The sequence below is a fragment of the Trichomycterus rosablanca genome, chromosome 12 (genome assembly GCF_030014385.1).
Source record: "Trichomycterus rosablanca isolate fTriRos1 chromosome 12, fTriRos1.hap1, whole genome shotgun sequence".
Lineage (NCBI taxonomy): Eukaryota > Metazoa > Chordata > Actinopteri > Siluriformes > Trichomycteridae > Trichomycterus > Trichomycterus rosablanca.
The window spans coordinates 6,756,720-6,770,070 of NC_085999.1; the positions used below are offsets into that span (position 1 = coordinate 6,756,720).

At 39.6% G+C, this 13,351-nt stretch overlaps 1 protein-coding gene across 2 annotated transcripts in view; it reads right to left on the reverse strand.

Annotated features, from left to right (window-relative positions):
• tanc1b (tetratricopeptide repeat, ankyrin repeat and coiled-coil containing 1b) overlaps positions 1–13,351 on the reverse strand; it is a 150,435-nt gene that overhangs the window by 24,011 nt on the left and 113,073 nt on the right. For both annotated transcript variants that reach the window (XM_063006489.1, XM_063006490.1), the window contains 2 exons: positions 3,426–3,657; positions 907–1,073 (listed from right to left, as the gene is read on the reverse strand). In XM_063006489.1, the coding sequence (XP_062862559.1) occupies positions 907–1,073; positions 3,426–3,657 (399 nt within the window). The remainder of the gene's footprint in view (positions 1–906; positions 1,074–3,425; positions 3,658–13,351) is intronic.

Genomic DNA, 13,351 nt, shown 5'->3' on the forward strand with positions numbered 1-13,351 from the left:
ATACTGTCACAGTACTGTAAGTCGCTTTGAATAAAAGCGTCTGCTAAATGCCAAAAATGTAAATGTAGCTGGGTGAGCAAGGATCCACACATGGGTTCTTCTGCATGCTGCACACACATTTAAAACAACACAGTATGTGGACACACGTCTTCAATAATTTAAACCATCAGAACTTCCTATTTTAAAGATCATCACACAGCCTTTACTTTCATACAGCAGAAAAAAAACAATAACTGGATTAGCCACTGCGTGTAAGACAAACACAATGAATAATACATTACACACTGGCTGTGAGGTGAAGATGCTTTTTGCCGCTTTTTACACATACTGACGAGGCAATGAAAATTAATGAAAATGGACTATTAAATAAAAACTATTTATTGCTGAAATAACTCAAAATAAGTAAACTATTAAAATACATGAGTTTTTTTTATCTATTAATGCATTTTCTAACAATCTAGTTGTATGCGGTTACCCAGATATATCACTCCTTATTGCTGGAGATCCCTACCCTGACTAGGGAGGGCGATACATAACACACACCCCCTTCTAAAACCGCTTCCTTTTACCTGCCTAAAGCAAGTTCACATAGGGATCAGTATTGTGTATGGAGAGTCACACACTGATGTCCATTATTCCCATCAATTTTATAAAAAAGTTTAAACAGGCCTCATGTAAGTGTTTAAACTCAAGTCTAAGGTGTTTTTGTCTCAGGTTTAGGGTTTGAAGCCTGGCCTGAAGTCTGGATGGGAATTAACTTCAGGAGGAGACATTTGGTAAAACTAACTCACGGTGTATATTACTACGCAATGTTCATAACATTAATTATAAATGCCTGATAAATCTTTGCATTGTACATCACTGTGCAAACATTTAATCAAAAAGCACACACAGAGGTTCTTTCACCTGTAGGTTGGTCCGGACAGTGATGATAAGTTTGAGCCAGGTAGGGAATTTGGGAATACACTTGGAGATGAAGGACACGACGGTGTCTCCGTAGTCTGGTTTGTGGAACTCCGCCTCGTTAAGCCCGTCAATCAGGATGATGTAATCCTCCTCTGGAATCTTCCTCTCTGATCGATGTGTTAAAACAGAAACATAAATCAGTGTCCCAATATTAACAGCAATAAAGTATCTGATTACCAGGCACAACATTTTCAATGGCTGATTCTAATGACAATGTTTATTAAACTGAATTATTATTGAACTGATTATATTTATCATGCAGATTCTGAAAAAAACAGTGAATATAAAACCCCTAAACTAGGACTGGTAACAGTAAACCAATGACTGATAATGGTTCAACCAATGGTTCAAAAAAAGACCCATCTTGCAATCAGCGTTCCAGTTCATTTAAAAGGATGTAAATACCTCTAAAATCACTATTTTCTTAAAAAAATTATAATAATGTATACTATGTATAGGGCTACATTTTTGTTTTCATTACACAAAGTGACAAGGAAAAACTTTGAGAGGAACCAGACTCAGCAAGGAGCCCCATCCTCCTTGGGTGGCCTGAAGGATAATTTGAATAAATAGGATTTACACAAATCATACAAACACAAAATTCAATTAAACTTAAAGTTATAACTAGCAAAAAATAATTGGAGTTCTTCATTATTTGTCTGTGATAAAGTCTGTAGTGAGTTCTTGACATTTTTTGTGCAGGGGACTTTTCACTGAACAATTCAATAAACTTTATCTGGTTTATATTTGACATTGAAATATTTCTGTATCCCTTTCAACTAAAGAAAAATAGCCAAATCAACACTTTTGCTTTATTTAATAAAATACAGTAAATCATTTGTAGAAGAATACTGCAGCAGTGTGAGGGAGTTAGACTCCTGGTATTGGCAGCTCTCATCTTGACACCATATTGATTTTCAGTCTTTCCAATTTCAATCATATAAACAGTAGGCTTGTCTATCGGTGCCTCCAGCCCAGCGTTCCACAATATTGTATTGATTAAATGAAAGAAAAGAGTTGGACCCCTGTGGCTGACAAGCCATGGTGACCCTCAAATGAGTCTGGTGCCTGTTGCTTAAAAAAGCGAACAAATATGTCAGCTCTCAGCGGGAGCAGTAAATAACAGCGTTTCTAAGAGGTCTGTATGGACAAGTCAACAGCTTAGCCTGTCCAGTCATCATTGCTTTTTAGAGAGCAAGTCATCTCGGTTTAAAAAGTTAAGAGGGAACTTTGGTTGCCTTGGCAACCTCCAGTATTCCTTTGAACTGTTAAGCATTAAAATTTAGGACCACTTCAGTTTATTTTTTCTTTTCAAACACTTGAGGTGGAAGCGTAACTGTTGCTGATGCTCAGTGGAAAATATGGGTAAACACCGCAGTTTTGGTTCAAAAACATCAGTCCATCTATCTATTACGTTTATAGATATAGTCTTTATTTAAAACATGAAGTTCAGTATGAAATATCCAGCAGCTTGAGACAATGACTTATTTTCCATTATATGGACAAAAGCTTGTGAAGACCTGACCATGATCTTGTTGGACATCCTATTTTTAATTAGCATCAATATGAAATCTATCCACACACAGCAGGGCTTTGATAGACTCCACTTTCCTGGCTTTCCACAACATTTTGGAGTGCCTGTGGCACTTAATTAGTGAAAGCATTTGTGAGGAGAGACCCTTTGTGATTCTGGACAAGAGCGTCTTGCATGAAATCTATGTATTAATTTATTTCATTTTGATTTGTTCAAAGTAAACACGTTTTTCCAGCCATATTTTGATACTGATTTTTCCTTTTTTATATTTTATCACAACAAACGGATGCCACTGTTATTTATAAATATGGTCCAACATAGGTAAATAGTAAATGTTAACCAAATATGCTGTCTTTATTGCTTGTAAACATCCTAAAGTAAACATCTGATATTTGGTATGTTAAATAAGTTATGGCTGTATTGATTTAAAAACACAATAATGCGGTGGGTCCACCAGACCCGCAAACATTGGCTGAGTAACAAAACTATGAACACCACACGGGGGTTAATTTATTTCATAGACGTTTAATAGTGTTAGGGCTTTGTGCCAGTGGGGTTCCATCACACCAAACTCAACCAATCGTGGCTTCAAGGACCTCACTGTATGCACAGAATCAAAAAGCAAAGATGCTGTCAATGTTTTTGGTGCAAATAAGGAAGCATATTTAATTTTTTAGAACTGATAGTAACAGTTGTGGCTGAACCACTTGAACTTAAGAATTAGGACAGGTGTCCTCATACTTTTAGCTATAAAGTATAAATCCAACTTTTAATACAAAATACACAGTAAGCTCCTCAACTTCAAAATCAGACCATCTACAAGTGATAAGGTTGAATCTTAATAACCATGTAATCAAGAAAGAAAATTAATTAATAAATAAGGTTAAGGAATTTAAAAAAGAGAACACCAGTCTTTTTTGGTTACCTTTGCGCAGGTTGATAAGAGGCTCCAGCACACCCCTGCGGAAGGCTGCCACGGGGTCCTGGACGCAAGAGCGCAGGCTGAGCATGCTCTGGAGGTTGGTTTCTTTAAGTAGCAGCTCCCTGTAGGCTGTGAGCTGATGAGATCTGCACATTAGAGCAGCCACACTGTGTACAAACTCAGGAACCAGACAAGTGTAGGTGTTGTCAGCCTGGCAATAATGATAAGCAACCACCTGCACAAGAGAAAAGAGTTTTAAAAATGAATATGTAATGTTCTAGGTCTAAATATCTTGGTGTAAAGATCTTGTGAAACAGAATGTGGGACAGAATAGAATGCCTTTATGTTCATACAGTGTATCACAAAAGTGAGTACACCCCTCACATTTCTGCAGATATTTAAGTATATCTTTTCATGGGACAACACTGACAAAATGACACTTTGACACAATGAAAAGTAGTCTGTGTGCAGCTTATATAACAGTGTAAATTTATTCTTCCCTCAAAATAACTCAATATACAGCCATTAATGTCCAAACCACCGGCAACAAAAGTGAGTACACCCCTAAGAGACTACACCCCTAAATGTCCAAATTGAGCACTGCTTGTCATTTTCCCTCCAAAATGTCATGTGATTTGTTAGTGTTACTAGGTCTCAGGTGTGCATAGGGAGCAGGTGTGTTCAATTTAGTAGTACAGCTCTCACACTCTCTCATACTGGTCACTGAAAGTTCCAACATGGCACCTCATGGCAAAGAACTCTCTGAGGATCTTAAAAGACGAATTGTTGCGCTACATGAAGATGGCCAAGGCTACAAGAAGATTGCCAACACCCTGAAACTGAGCTGCAGCACAGTGGCCAAGATCATCCAACGTTTTAAAAGAGCAGGGTCCACTCAGAACAGACCTCGCGTTGGTCGTCCAAAGAAGCTGAGTGCACGTGCTCAGCGTCACATCCAACTGCTGTCTTTGAAAGATAGGCGCAGGAGTGCTGTCAGCATTGCTGCAGAGATTGAAAAGGTGGGGGGTCAGCCTGTCAGTGCTCAGACCATACGCCGCACACTACATCAAATTGGTCTGCATGGCTGTCACCCCAGAAGGAAGCCTCTTCTGAAGTCTCTACACAAGAAAGCCCGCAAACAGTTTGCTGAAGACATGTCAACAAAGGACATGGATTACTGGAACCATGTCCTATGGTCTGATGAGACCAAGATTAATTTGTTTGGTTCAGATGGTCTCAAGCATGTGTGGCGGCAATCAGGTGAGGAGTACAAAGATAAGTGTGTCATGCCTACAGTCAAGCATGGTGGTGGGAATGCCATGGTCTGGGGCTGCATGAGTGCAGCAGGTGTTGGGGAGTTACATTTCATTGAGGGACACATGAACTCCAATATGTACTGTGAAATACTGAAGCAGAGCATGATCCCCTCCCTCCAGAAACTGGGTCGCAGGGCAGTGTTCCAGCATGATAATGACCCCAAACACACCTCTAAGACGACCACTGCTTTATTGAAGAGGCTGAGGGTAAAGGTGATGGACTGGCCAAGCATGTCTCCAGACCTAAACCCAATAGAACATCTTTGGGGCATCCTTAAGCGGAAGGTGGAGGAGCGCAAAGTCTCGAATATCCGCCAGCTCCGTGATGTCGTCATGGAGGAGTGGAAAAGCATTCCAGTGGCAACCTGTGAAGCTCTGGTAAACTCCATGCCCAGGAGAGTTAAGGCAGTTCTGGGAAATAATGGTGGCCACACAAAATATTGACACTTCAGGAACTTTCACTAAGGGGTGTACTCACTTTTGTTGCCGGTGGTTTAGACATTAATGGCTGTATATTGAGTTATTTTGAGGGAAGAAAAAATTTACATTGTTATATAAGCTGCACACAGACTACTTTTCATTGTGTCAAAGTGTCATTTTGTCAGTGTTGTCCCATGAAAAGATATACTTCAATATCTGCAGAAATGTGAGGGGTGTACTCACTTTTGTGATACACTGTATATGTGTGTAGAGTACAATGAAGTTCATATGACAAGACAGTTTAGATTGCGTAGAACCAGGAGCCCTAACCACTGTGTACTACATGCCCTCCCAGTGTACACTGTAGGGTTCTGTAATATGCTAAAAAATCTCATATATTTTGAATCCCCCTCTTTTTAGTTCCAATTCCCAATTGCAACTCCTCTGCTGCTGGCACAAACCATGATCCCTCCAACACGTGCAGTCCTGCCAGAGGCTGACACGGTGAGTCACGCTTATGGTGAGTCACGTACAGCCCTCATTGAATAATCCAGCACTCGTGCAGGCACTTCGACCAGCCAGTGGGCCCCAGTCAACCTCCCTCCCTCCCTCATGAGAATCCAACTGTGCCTGTTAGGTGCCCAGCCAGGTCAATAGGAATGCTGAGATTAGAACTTGAGTGGTGGAACTCTCAGATGTGGTGGTCTAGTGCATTAGACCACATCAACCCTGATCTGTACCTCAGTTTATATTTGATTTTGGTACTTTTGTAAGGAGGACTCATAATGAAAGTGCACAAAATATATCCTGGTGTTAAAAAGTACAATGACTAATTCAGTAACGAGGCACAAAATGTATATAAATCATGATGAAATGCCCGACTTCTTTAGTTTTCAAGTGTCTTTTCATCTTGGTACTAAGAATAATGGGCCTACATCTTTACAGTGCCAAGTCAGTAAGTCTTCCAGAAATCCAATTAATGATAAAGAAAGGATAAAAGATGATCTTTGTCCTATGTCCAGGATCTCATTTCCTTTTTTTGTAATTGTTCAGACTGAAAAGCTTGATTCGGAACCTGCTGCTTTTCTAGAAATGTACAGCACAATGAGTAATAAATGTGTAACAAATGTGTACAGAAGTTTGTGACCCCAAGACACAGCAGAAATGCCTTTGCCATATGGTATGACTGCCATAAACAATCTACAAACAAGAATAAGGGATGCTGACTGGTGCTGCTCTATAACTGGAAGGTATGGTATTAGGTATGGTATTCCTGTTTACCCTATTAAATCATGCAATGTTAGTCAATCTGCTTCCTTTATGTACCTAACAGCTATGTGTAACAGAAGCATGTAACAGATGAGCTGATATGTTGAATAAATAAATATATTATTATTATTATTAAATATTAGATTCTTCTTTTAAGGGTGCTCGCATGGCACAGCAGTCAAATGTGCTAACCCATCACCACTTGCTTAGATCTCAGCTGTTTCATAGCACAATAGGCTATGTCTAAGAGGGGCGGGTGGAGTGAGTCCCTTGATTTAAAGATAGTAATGCTTAACTCTCCGTACGTGTTACTGCTCTCTGTGTAAAGCTATCTTTTACTGCATAGTTTGTGGTTCTTCTACATCAGGGTGCGACTCTGCTTTGGCCGAGGAAGTAACAGTAACTTCTTCATCTTGTTTTTAATTAAAAAATGTTGGCTGATCCTTTCTCTTCATTATTTATGGTTTAGCCGCAAGTGTACAATCACTGCAATAAGCATTTTCACCCAATTTACATGTTTAGTAGAAAATTTCCTGTTGTAAATTCCTTAAGAGACTAAAATAAACATTTTACAAAGGAATTGCATGTGGTGCAGAGAGGGCCACACATTATTCTAAAATATTTTGTAATCTTGAAGGAAAAAATACATCTTATAACTACTTATAACCTCTATTTTACACCCTATGTAAAAAAAGAAAAGAAACAAAAAAAACATAGTAAGCACAAGAATAAACAACTTAATAATGAAGTACACAGAAAACACAAATTAGGAGACTCTCCTCCTAATCAAAATGATGTCTTTTAAGTTTTATACAAACATTTATCAAGTTCGATTGTCCTTTGGGAATAATAACGTCAGCCGTAATCTTCGGTAAAACTGCAGGCCGGCAGTGTCTTTGAAGGTTAGTGGCCTTTTAAGGCCATGGTCTGATTTATTAATAAATGTTTTGGTTGACAGATGGTGGTAAAAAAAAATGGTTTAAAAATTCAATACACTTTAAAATAAATGCTAATAACTTTACAAATGTTGTGTTTTCTTAAGAAAGCAACCTGACTTGACAGTTAACTTCTGATTTGCATTAGAGGAATTTAAACATAATGCACTCAGTACTTTTACTGGATGTAAACAAACAGTAAAAGAAATTTCAGACTTCAGCACATCTCGCTTTGTTCTACTAACTGCTATTATATGTATTCTCACCTCAACATTACTATGGTTTAAATTAGGGGTGCACCGATCCGATACTCTGTATCGCTATCGGTCCGAAATTGGCCCAAATATCTGGATCGGACATCGGAAGGAAAAAAACGTGTAATCCGATCCGATACTGTTGCTTAATGTAAATAACACTTAATGTAAATAGCACTTAATGTAAATAAGGCCATTCAGAAATTGAAACACACTGATCTACTTAAACTTTTAGCATTTTAAAAAATCATCTACTACTGCCACAACTAAAAACACTGTTTAAACACAATAAAAATCGCTTTATAAATGATAATGTCCGGGCTTGTAGATCTCTCACATCTTCAACGACATTTAATCCATTAGTGTTATGAAATAAAACAAACTACACCGTTTCCCGTTTAGCCACAGACGTCCTCTTCAAAATCCAGCAGGGTTTTTTAATAAGCGCGCTTTGGCTTTTAATAATCTAAAAACGTGACAGAACTTTAACAGAAAATCAACCAAACCCTGCGTCAATTCTAATTGGTCCATCGCGTCTGATTGACATCGACATCTTCCAATTGTAGACACTTTGGACAACACACCGTAAAGTGAGATGTGTGTAAAAGTAAAATAAAAACAGCAGTTTTGCATAAGTGTGATGTTGTAGGTTCTGTATTTACAGTGCCTTGCAAAAGTATTCAGCCCCCTTGAACTTTTCAACCTTTTGCCACATTTCAGGCTTCAAACATAACGATATGAAATTGTAATTTTTTGTGAAGAATCAACAACAAGTGGGACACAATCGTGAAGTAGAACGAAATTTATTGGATATTTTAAACTTTTTTTAGAAATAAAAAACTAAAAAGTGGGGCGTGCAATATTATTCAGCCCCTTTACTTTCAGTGCAGCAAACTCACTCCAGAAGTTCAGTGAGGATCTCTGAATGATCCAATGTTGACCTAAATGACTGATGGTGATAAATAGAATCCCCCTGTGTGTAATCAAGTCTCCGTATAAATGCACCTGCTCTGTGACAGTCTCAGAGTTCTGTTTAAAGCGCAGAGAGCATCATGAAGACCAAGGAACACACCAGGCAGGTCCGAGATACTGTTGTGGAGAAGTTTAAAGCCGGATTTGGATACAGAAAGATTTCCCAACATCTCAAGGAGCACTGTGCAAGCGATCATATTGAAATGGAAGGAGTATCAGACCACTGCAAATCTACCAAGACCCGGCCATCCCTCTAAACTTTCAGCTCAAACAAGGAGAAGACTGATCAGAGATGCAGCCAAGAGGCCCATGATCACTCTGAATGAACTGCAGAGATCTACAGCTGAGGTGGGAGACTCTGTCCATTGGACACAATCAGTCGTACACTGCACAAATCTGGCCTTTATGGAAGAGTGGCAAGAAGAAAGCCATTTCTCAAAGATATCTATAAAAAGTCACCTGGGAGACACACCAAGCATGTGGAAGAAGGTGCTCTGGTCAGATGAAACCAAAATCGAACTTTTTGGCCACAATGCAAAACGTTATGTTTGGCGTAAAAGCAACACAGCTCATCACCCTGAACACACCATCCCCACTGTCAAACATGGTGGTGGCAGCATCATGGTTTGGGCCTGCTTTTCTTCAGCAGGGACAGGGAAGATGGTTAAAATTGATGGGAAGATGGATGGAGCCAAATACAGGACCATTCTGGAAGAAAACCTGTTGCAGTCTGCAAAAGACCTGAGACTGGGACGGAGATTTATCTTCCAACAAGACAATGATCCAAAACATAAAGCAAAATCTACAATGGAATGGTTCACAAATAAACGTATCCAGGTGTTAGAATGGCCAAGTCAAAGTCCAGACCTGAATCCCATCGAGAATCTGTGGAAAGAGCTGAAAACTGCTGTTCACAAACGCTCTCCATCCAACCTCACTGAGCTCGAGCTGTTTTGCAAGAAAGAATGGGCAAAAATTTCTGTCTCTCGATGTGCAAAACTGATAGAGACATACCCCAAGCGACTTGCAGCTGTAATCGCAGCAAAAGGTGGCGCTACAAAGTATTAACGCAAGGGGGCTGAATAATATTGCACGCCCCACTTTTCAGTTTTTTATTTCTAAAAAAAGTTTAAAATATCCAATAAATTTCGTTCCACTTTACGATTGTGTCCCACTTGTTGTTGATTCTTCACAAAAAATTACAATTTCATATCGTTATGTTTGAAGCCTGAAATGTGGCAAAAGGTTGAAAAGTTCAAGGGGGCTGAATACTTTTGCAAGGCACTGTATTTCTTCAGAATATTTGTTTCACAGTCTGAGCGTTGTTATTTAGATAGCTAGTTTAACCATGGTGCAGTGAGACATGTATTATTACGGCTTAGTTGTTTGAGAGGAGAAATGACTGTATCGGATTGGTATCGGCAGATACTCAATTTGCAGTATTGGTATCAGACATAAAAAAGTGGTATCGAGCCAGCCCTAGTTTAAATATATTAACACATACTTTCTCATCTTAAGTTCTATGTATACACACCATATTAACACATACGTTCTCAAGTTTTATGCACACACCCTCCACACGTGTCAAAGTTAATCTGAGCAGCTGGCTGTATGTTCAGCTAGTGAGTGAGGAAGTGAAAGTTTTAAATGTGAAATGGCAGAGCAGGTGGCTCAGTAAGCCTTGGTTAAGCCCTGTCTCTACTGCCAAACTCATCAAATCTTAATTTAAGTGGAGCATTTCGTGGGTTATTGTGGAAAGGGGTGGGAACTGCAGAACCCCAGCTGGTTCAAAGTGGAGACTAAAGTCTGACACAACACATGTGTGATCCTGAGCCAAAACACAAATATAGCATTGTTCATGACAGGTCTGTATGCAGAAAGCATAGCCACTGACACTGTATTCAGGTGCAGTTAATTCAATTTACATAGTGTAATAGATTGTAATGAAATCATTATTTTGTACACCTGTGTGGAGCTGTACAATACGTGACGGCAATCTCAGTAAACAGAGAATCGGTGACAGTGAACAGTCAGGTGTGGTGCCAGTTTGATGATCACTGGGCTGAATCAAAGCAGGATGACGGTGCTTTAAACCAGCATGAAACTGTCAATAAACTTTGGAAATGAACCACCCGGTCACACACATACAGTCACACCTGTAACAACATACTGTAATTTATGTTTCTAGTCTATTCATCTATTAGTTACATTTAGATTTCGAGGCAAACCCAGATCTGCTACCGGCAGGCCGTGCCACTATATGGGTGCCTATAATTGGCTTGTCCATCGGGAAGGGATTGCCGGAAGGGATTCCTCATAACCGCTGCAATTACTGCCTCTGCTTGCTGATAGATGATGTCTGCACAATGAGATGGGGGATAGTGGAGATCAGTGCATGCTGTATGTATTGCAAACATGTCATAAGGAGCGCATGACCGCTGTGATCCTCCTCGTTGAGCAGTGGAGGTTTTGCAGCAGTAGAACTATGCATCAAACTATGATCGGATGATTGGATACAACTAGATTGGGAGAAAAATTGGGGGAAAAGACCCTGAAAAGACCCTGTAATGAAAATTCTTCCAAATGCGTCATTTAAATGATTACAAAATTGAAGTATGGTCTGCAACTAGGCAAGTCATAATAAGGCTTTTATTTGGAATGAATCAGAAGTGAGTCACTCTAATAATGCCTGTTAAGCAGAGCAAAGAAAAGATGTATTGGTAAAAGGTAAATTTTACTCACTCAATAGGATGTGGGGTTATCTGTCATTCACATGTACAAAATCACTCGTGTGTAAGGGTGCTACTCAGAAATTTGCCATGTGATGCATTATATGTCATAAATAACACAAAGCTGCATAATTACAAGTTATCCTGAGTTATCCTGATATTTAAACAAGCTTAACACAGTTTAAAAATTGATTATTATTTTAGAAACAATACTGGAGGCACCTGTGTGGAAGTGTATCATATGTGAGATCAGCGTCAGTAAACAGAATCAGTGAGAAGGAACAGCCAAGGTGATGTGCAGGCTGGATGCTCACTTTGTGGAGCTGTTCCGTATGTGAGAGAAATCTCAGTAAACGGAGCATCAGTGAGAGGAAACAGTCAGGTGAGGCACAAGCTGGATGATCAATGAGCTGAATCAAAAGCTGGATGCCAGTGCTCCAAGCATGAAGCTCTGTCATCAAACTCAGAGCACCTGTCACACACCACACTGTCACACCTGTAACAAGCCTGGTGGTTTCACTCAGAATCCACCAAGACAGCATGGTGTCGAGCAAGTTTCCTGTTCAGTCTCTTTATATGATGCTTGATTGAACAATAACATTACAGCATTACTTGTGCAGAATTGTGATGTTGAATTGGGAGCAACAACACTGCTGATGTACATGTAAATATTAGGTTTATAGTTTATTTATTTATTAGGATTTTTAACATTATGTTTTACACACTTTGGTTACATCCATGACAGGACAGGTAGTTACTGCTTACACAAGATTATCAGTTCAAGTCTTTAATATGAAACACACTCATGGACAATTTTGGTTCTCCAATTCATCTCACTTGCACCTCGTCTTTGGACTGTGGGAGATCCCAAAGAAAACCACCAAAGATGCAAACTCCACACAGAAGGGACCTGGACTGCTCCACCTGGGAATCAAACCCAGGACCTTCTTGATGTGAGGCGACAGTGCTACCCAACGAGCTGCCCCTATTAGGTTTATAATAAGAGTAACACAAGAAAAATTTTTTAAGTATATTAGTGAATTTTTTTTCTATTTATGCATTTTCTCCCAATTTTAGTGTAGTCAATTTGTCTTCCGCTGCTGGGGGATCCCTGATTGCAGTCGAGGTGGGTATATTGCTGCTCACGCCTCCTCCGACCCGTGTGCAGCCCTTAGCAGAAACCTTTTTTACCTGTGCTCTCTGCACAGGCACCTCTCTATCTGCCAATCAGGGTCCTTACAGAGCATTTGAAGACCCAACCCACATAGTCCGGTCATCCCCCCTGGCAGAACCGTGTCCGCCGCTAGATGGCGCCCAGCCGACCGGTGGCAATGCCTAGTTTCAAACCGAGGAGTTCTGAATCTCTGTGCTGGTGTGCTAGCGGAATATCCCTCTGCACCACCTGGGCATATTAGTGAATTTTAATGTAGAGAAAGTAAATGTTACAGGTGTGACAGAATGTGTGCAACAGGTTTCTATATTTCCAAAGTCCACAGAGTTACGGTGGTTTAAAGCACTGGTATGATGCTTTGATTCAGCCTAGTAATCATCTAACTTGTACTTTACTTGATTATTCTATTTCAGTGATTGTCTGTTTACTAAGGTTCATCTCACACATGGTGCAGCTTTACCTCAAACACAAGTTATAAGAGTGTGTGATATTCAGGGCATGTCTGAACACAAAAACTGTATTACCTGGTGGAACCATATCAATTGTGTTTATGTTACTACACCTTGAGGGATTAGATCACAGCTCAGACACTGTACACCTGGTGTAGATGTTATGAACAATTCCATGTTTCATCCAATATCTGATTGTAGTCCAGAATCAAATGATGAAAATAAACTGGGATTTTAACTGGTCAGTAATAATGTTTACTGTTTTGCTGGCTGCTGATCAAATAACCATATCTGCATTCAACAATTGTTTTTGACATAAATATTTCTGCTATTAAATGATGCTTGTCTATTTAGCTCATTACAGAATATCAAGAACACAGGATGGATGTTTTAATCACACACCTCCAAACACAA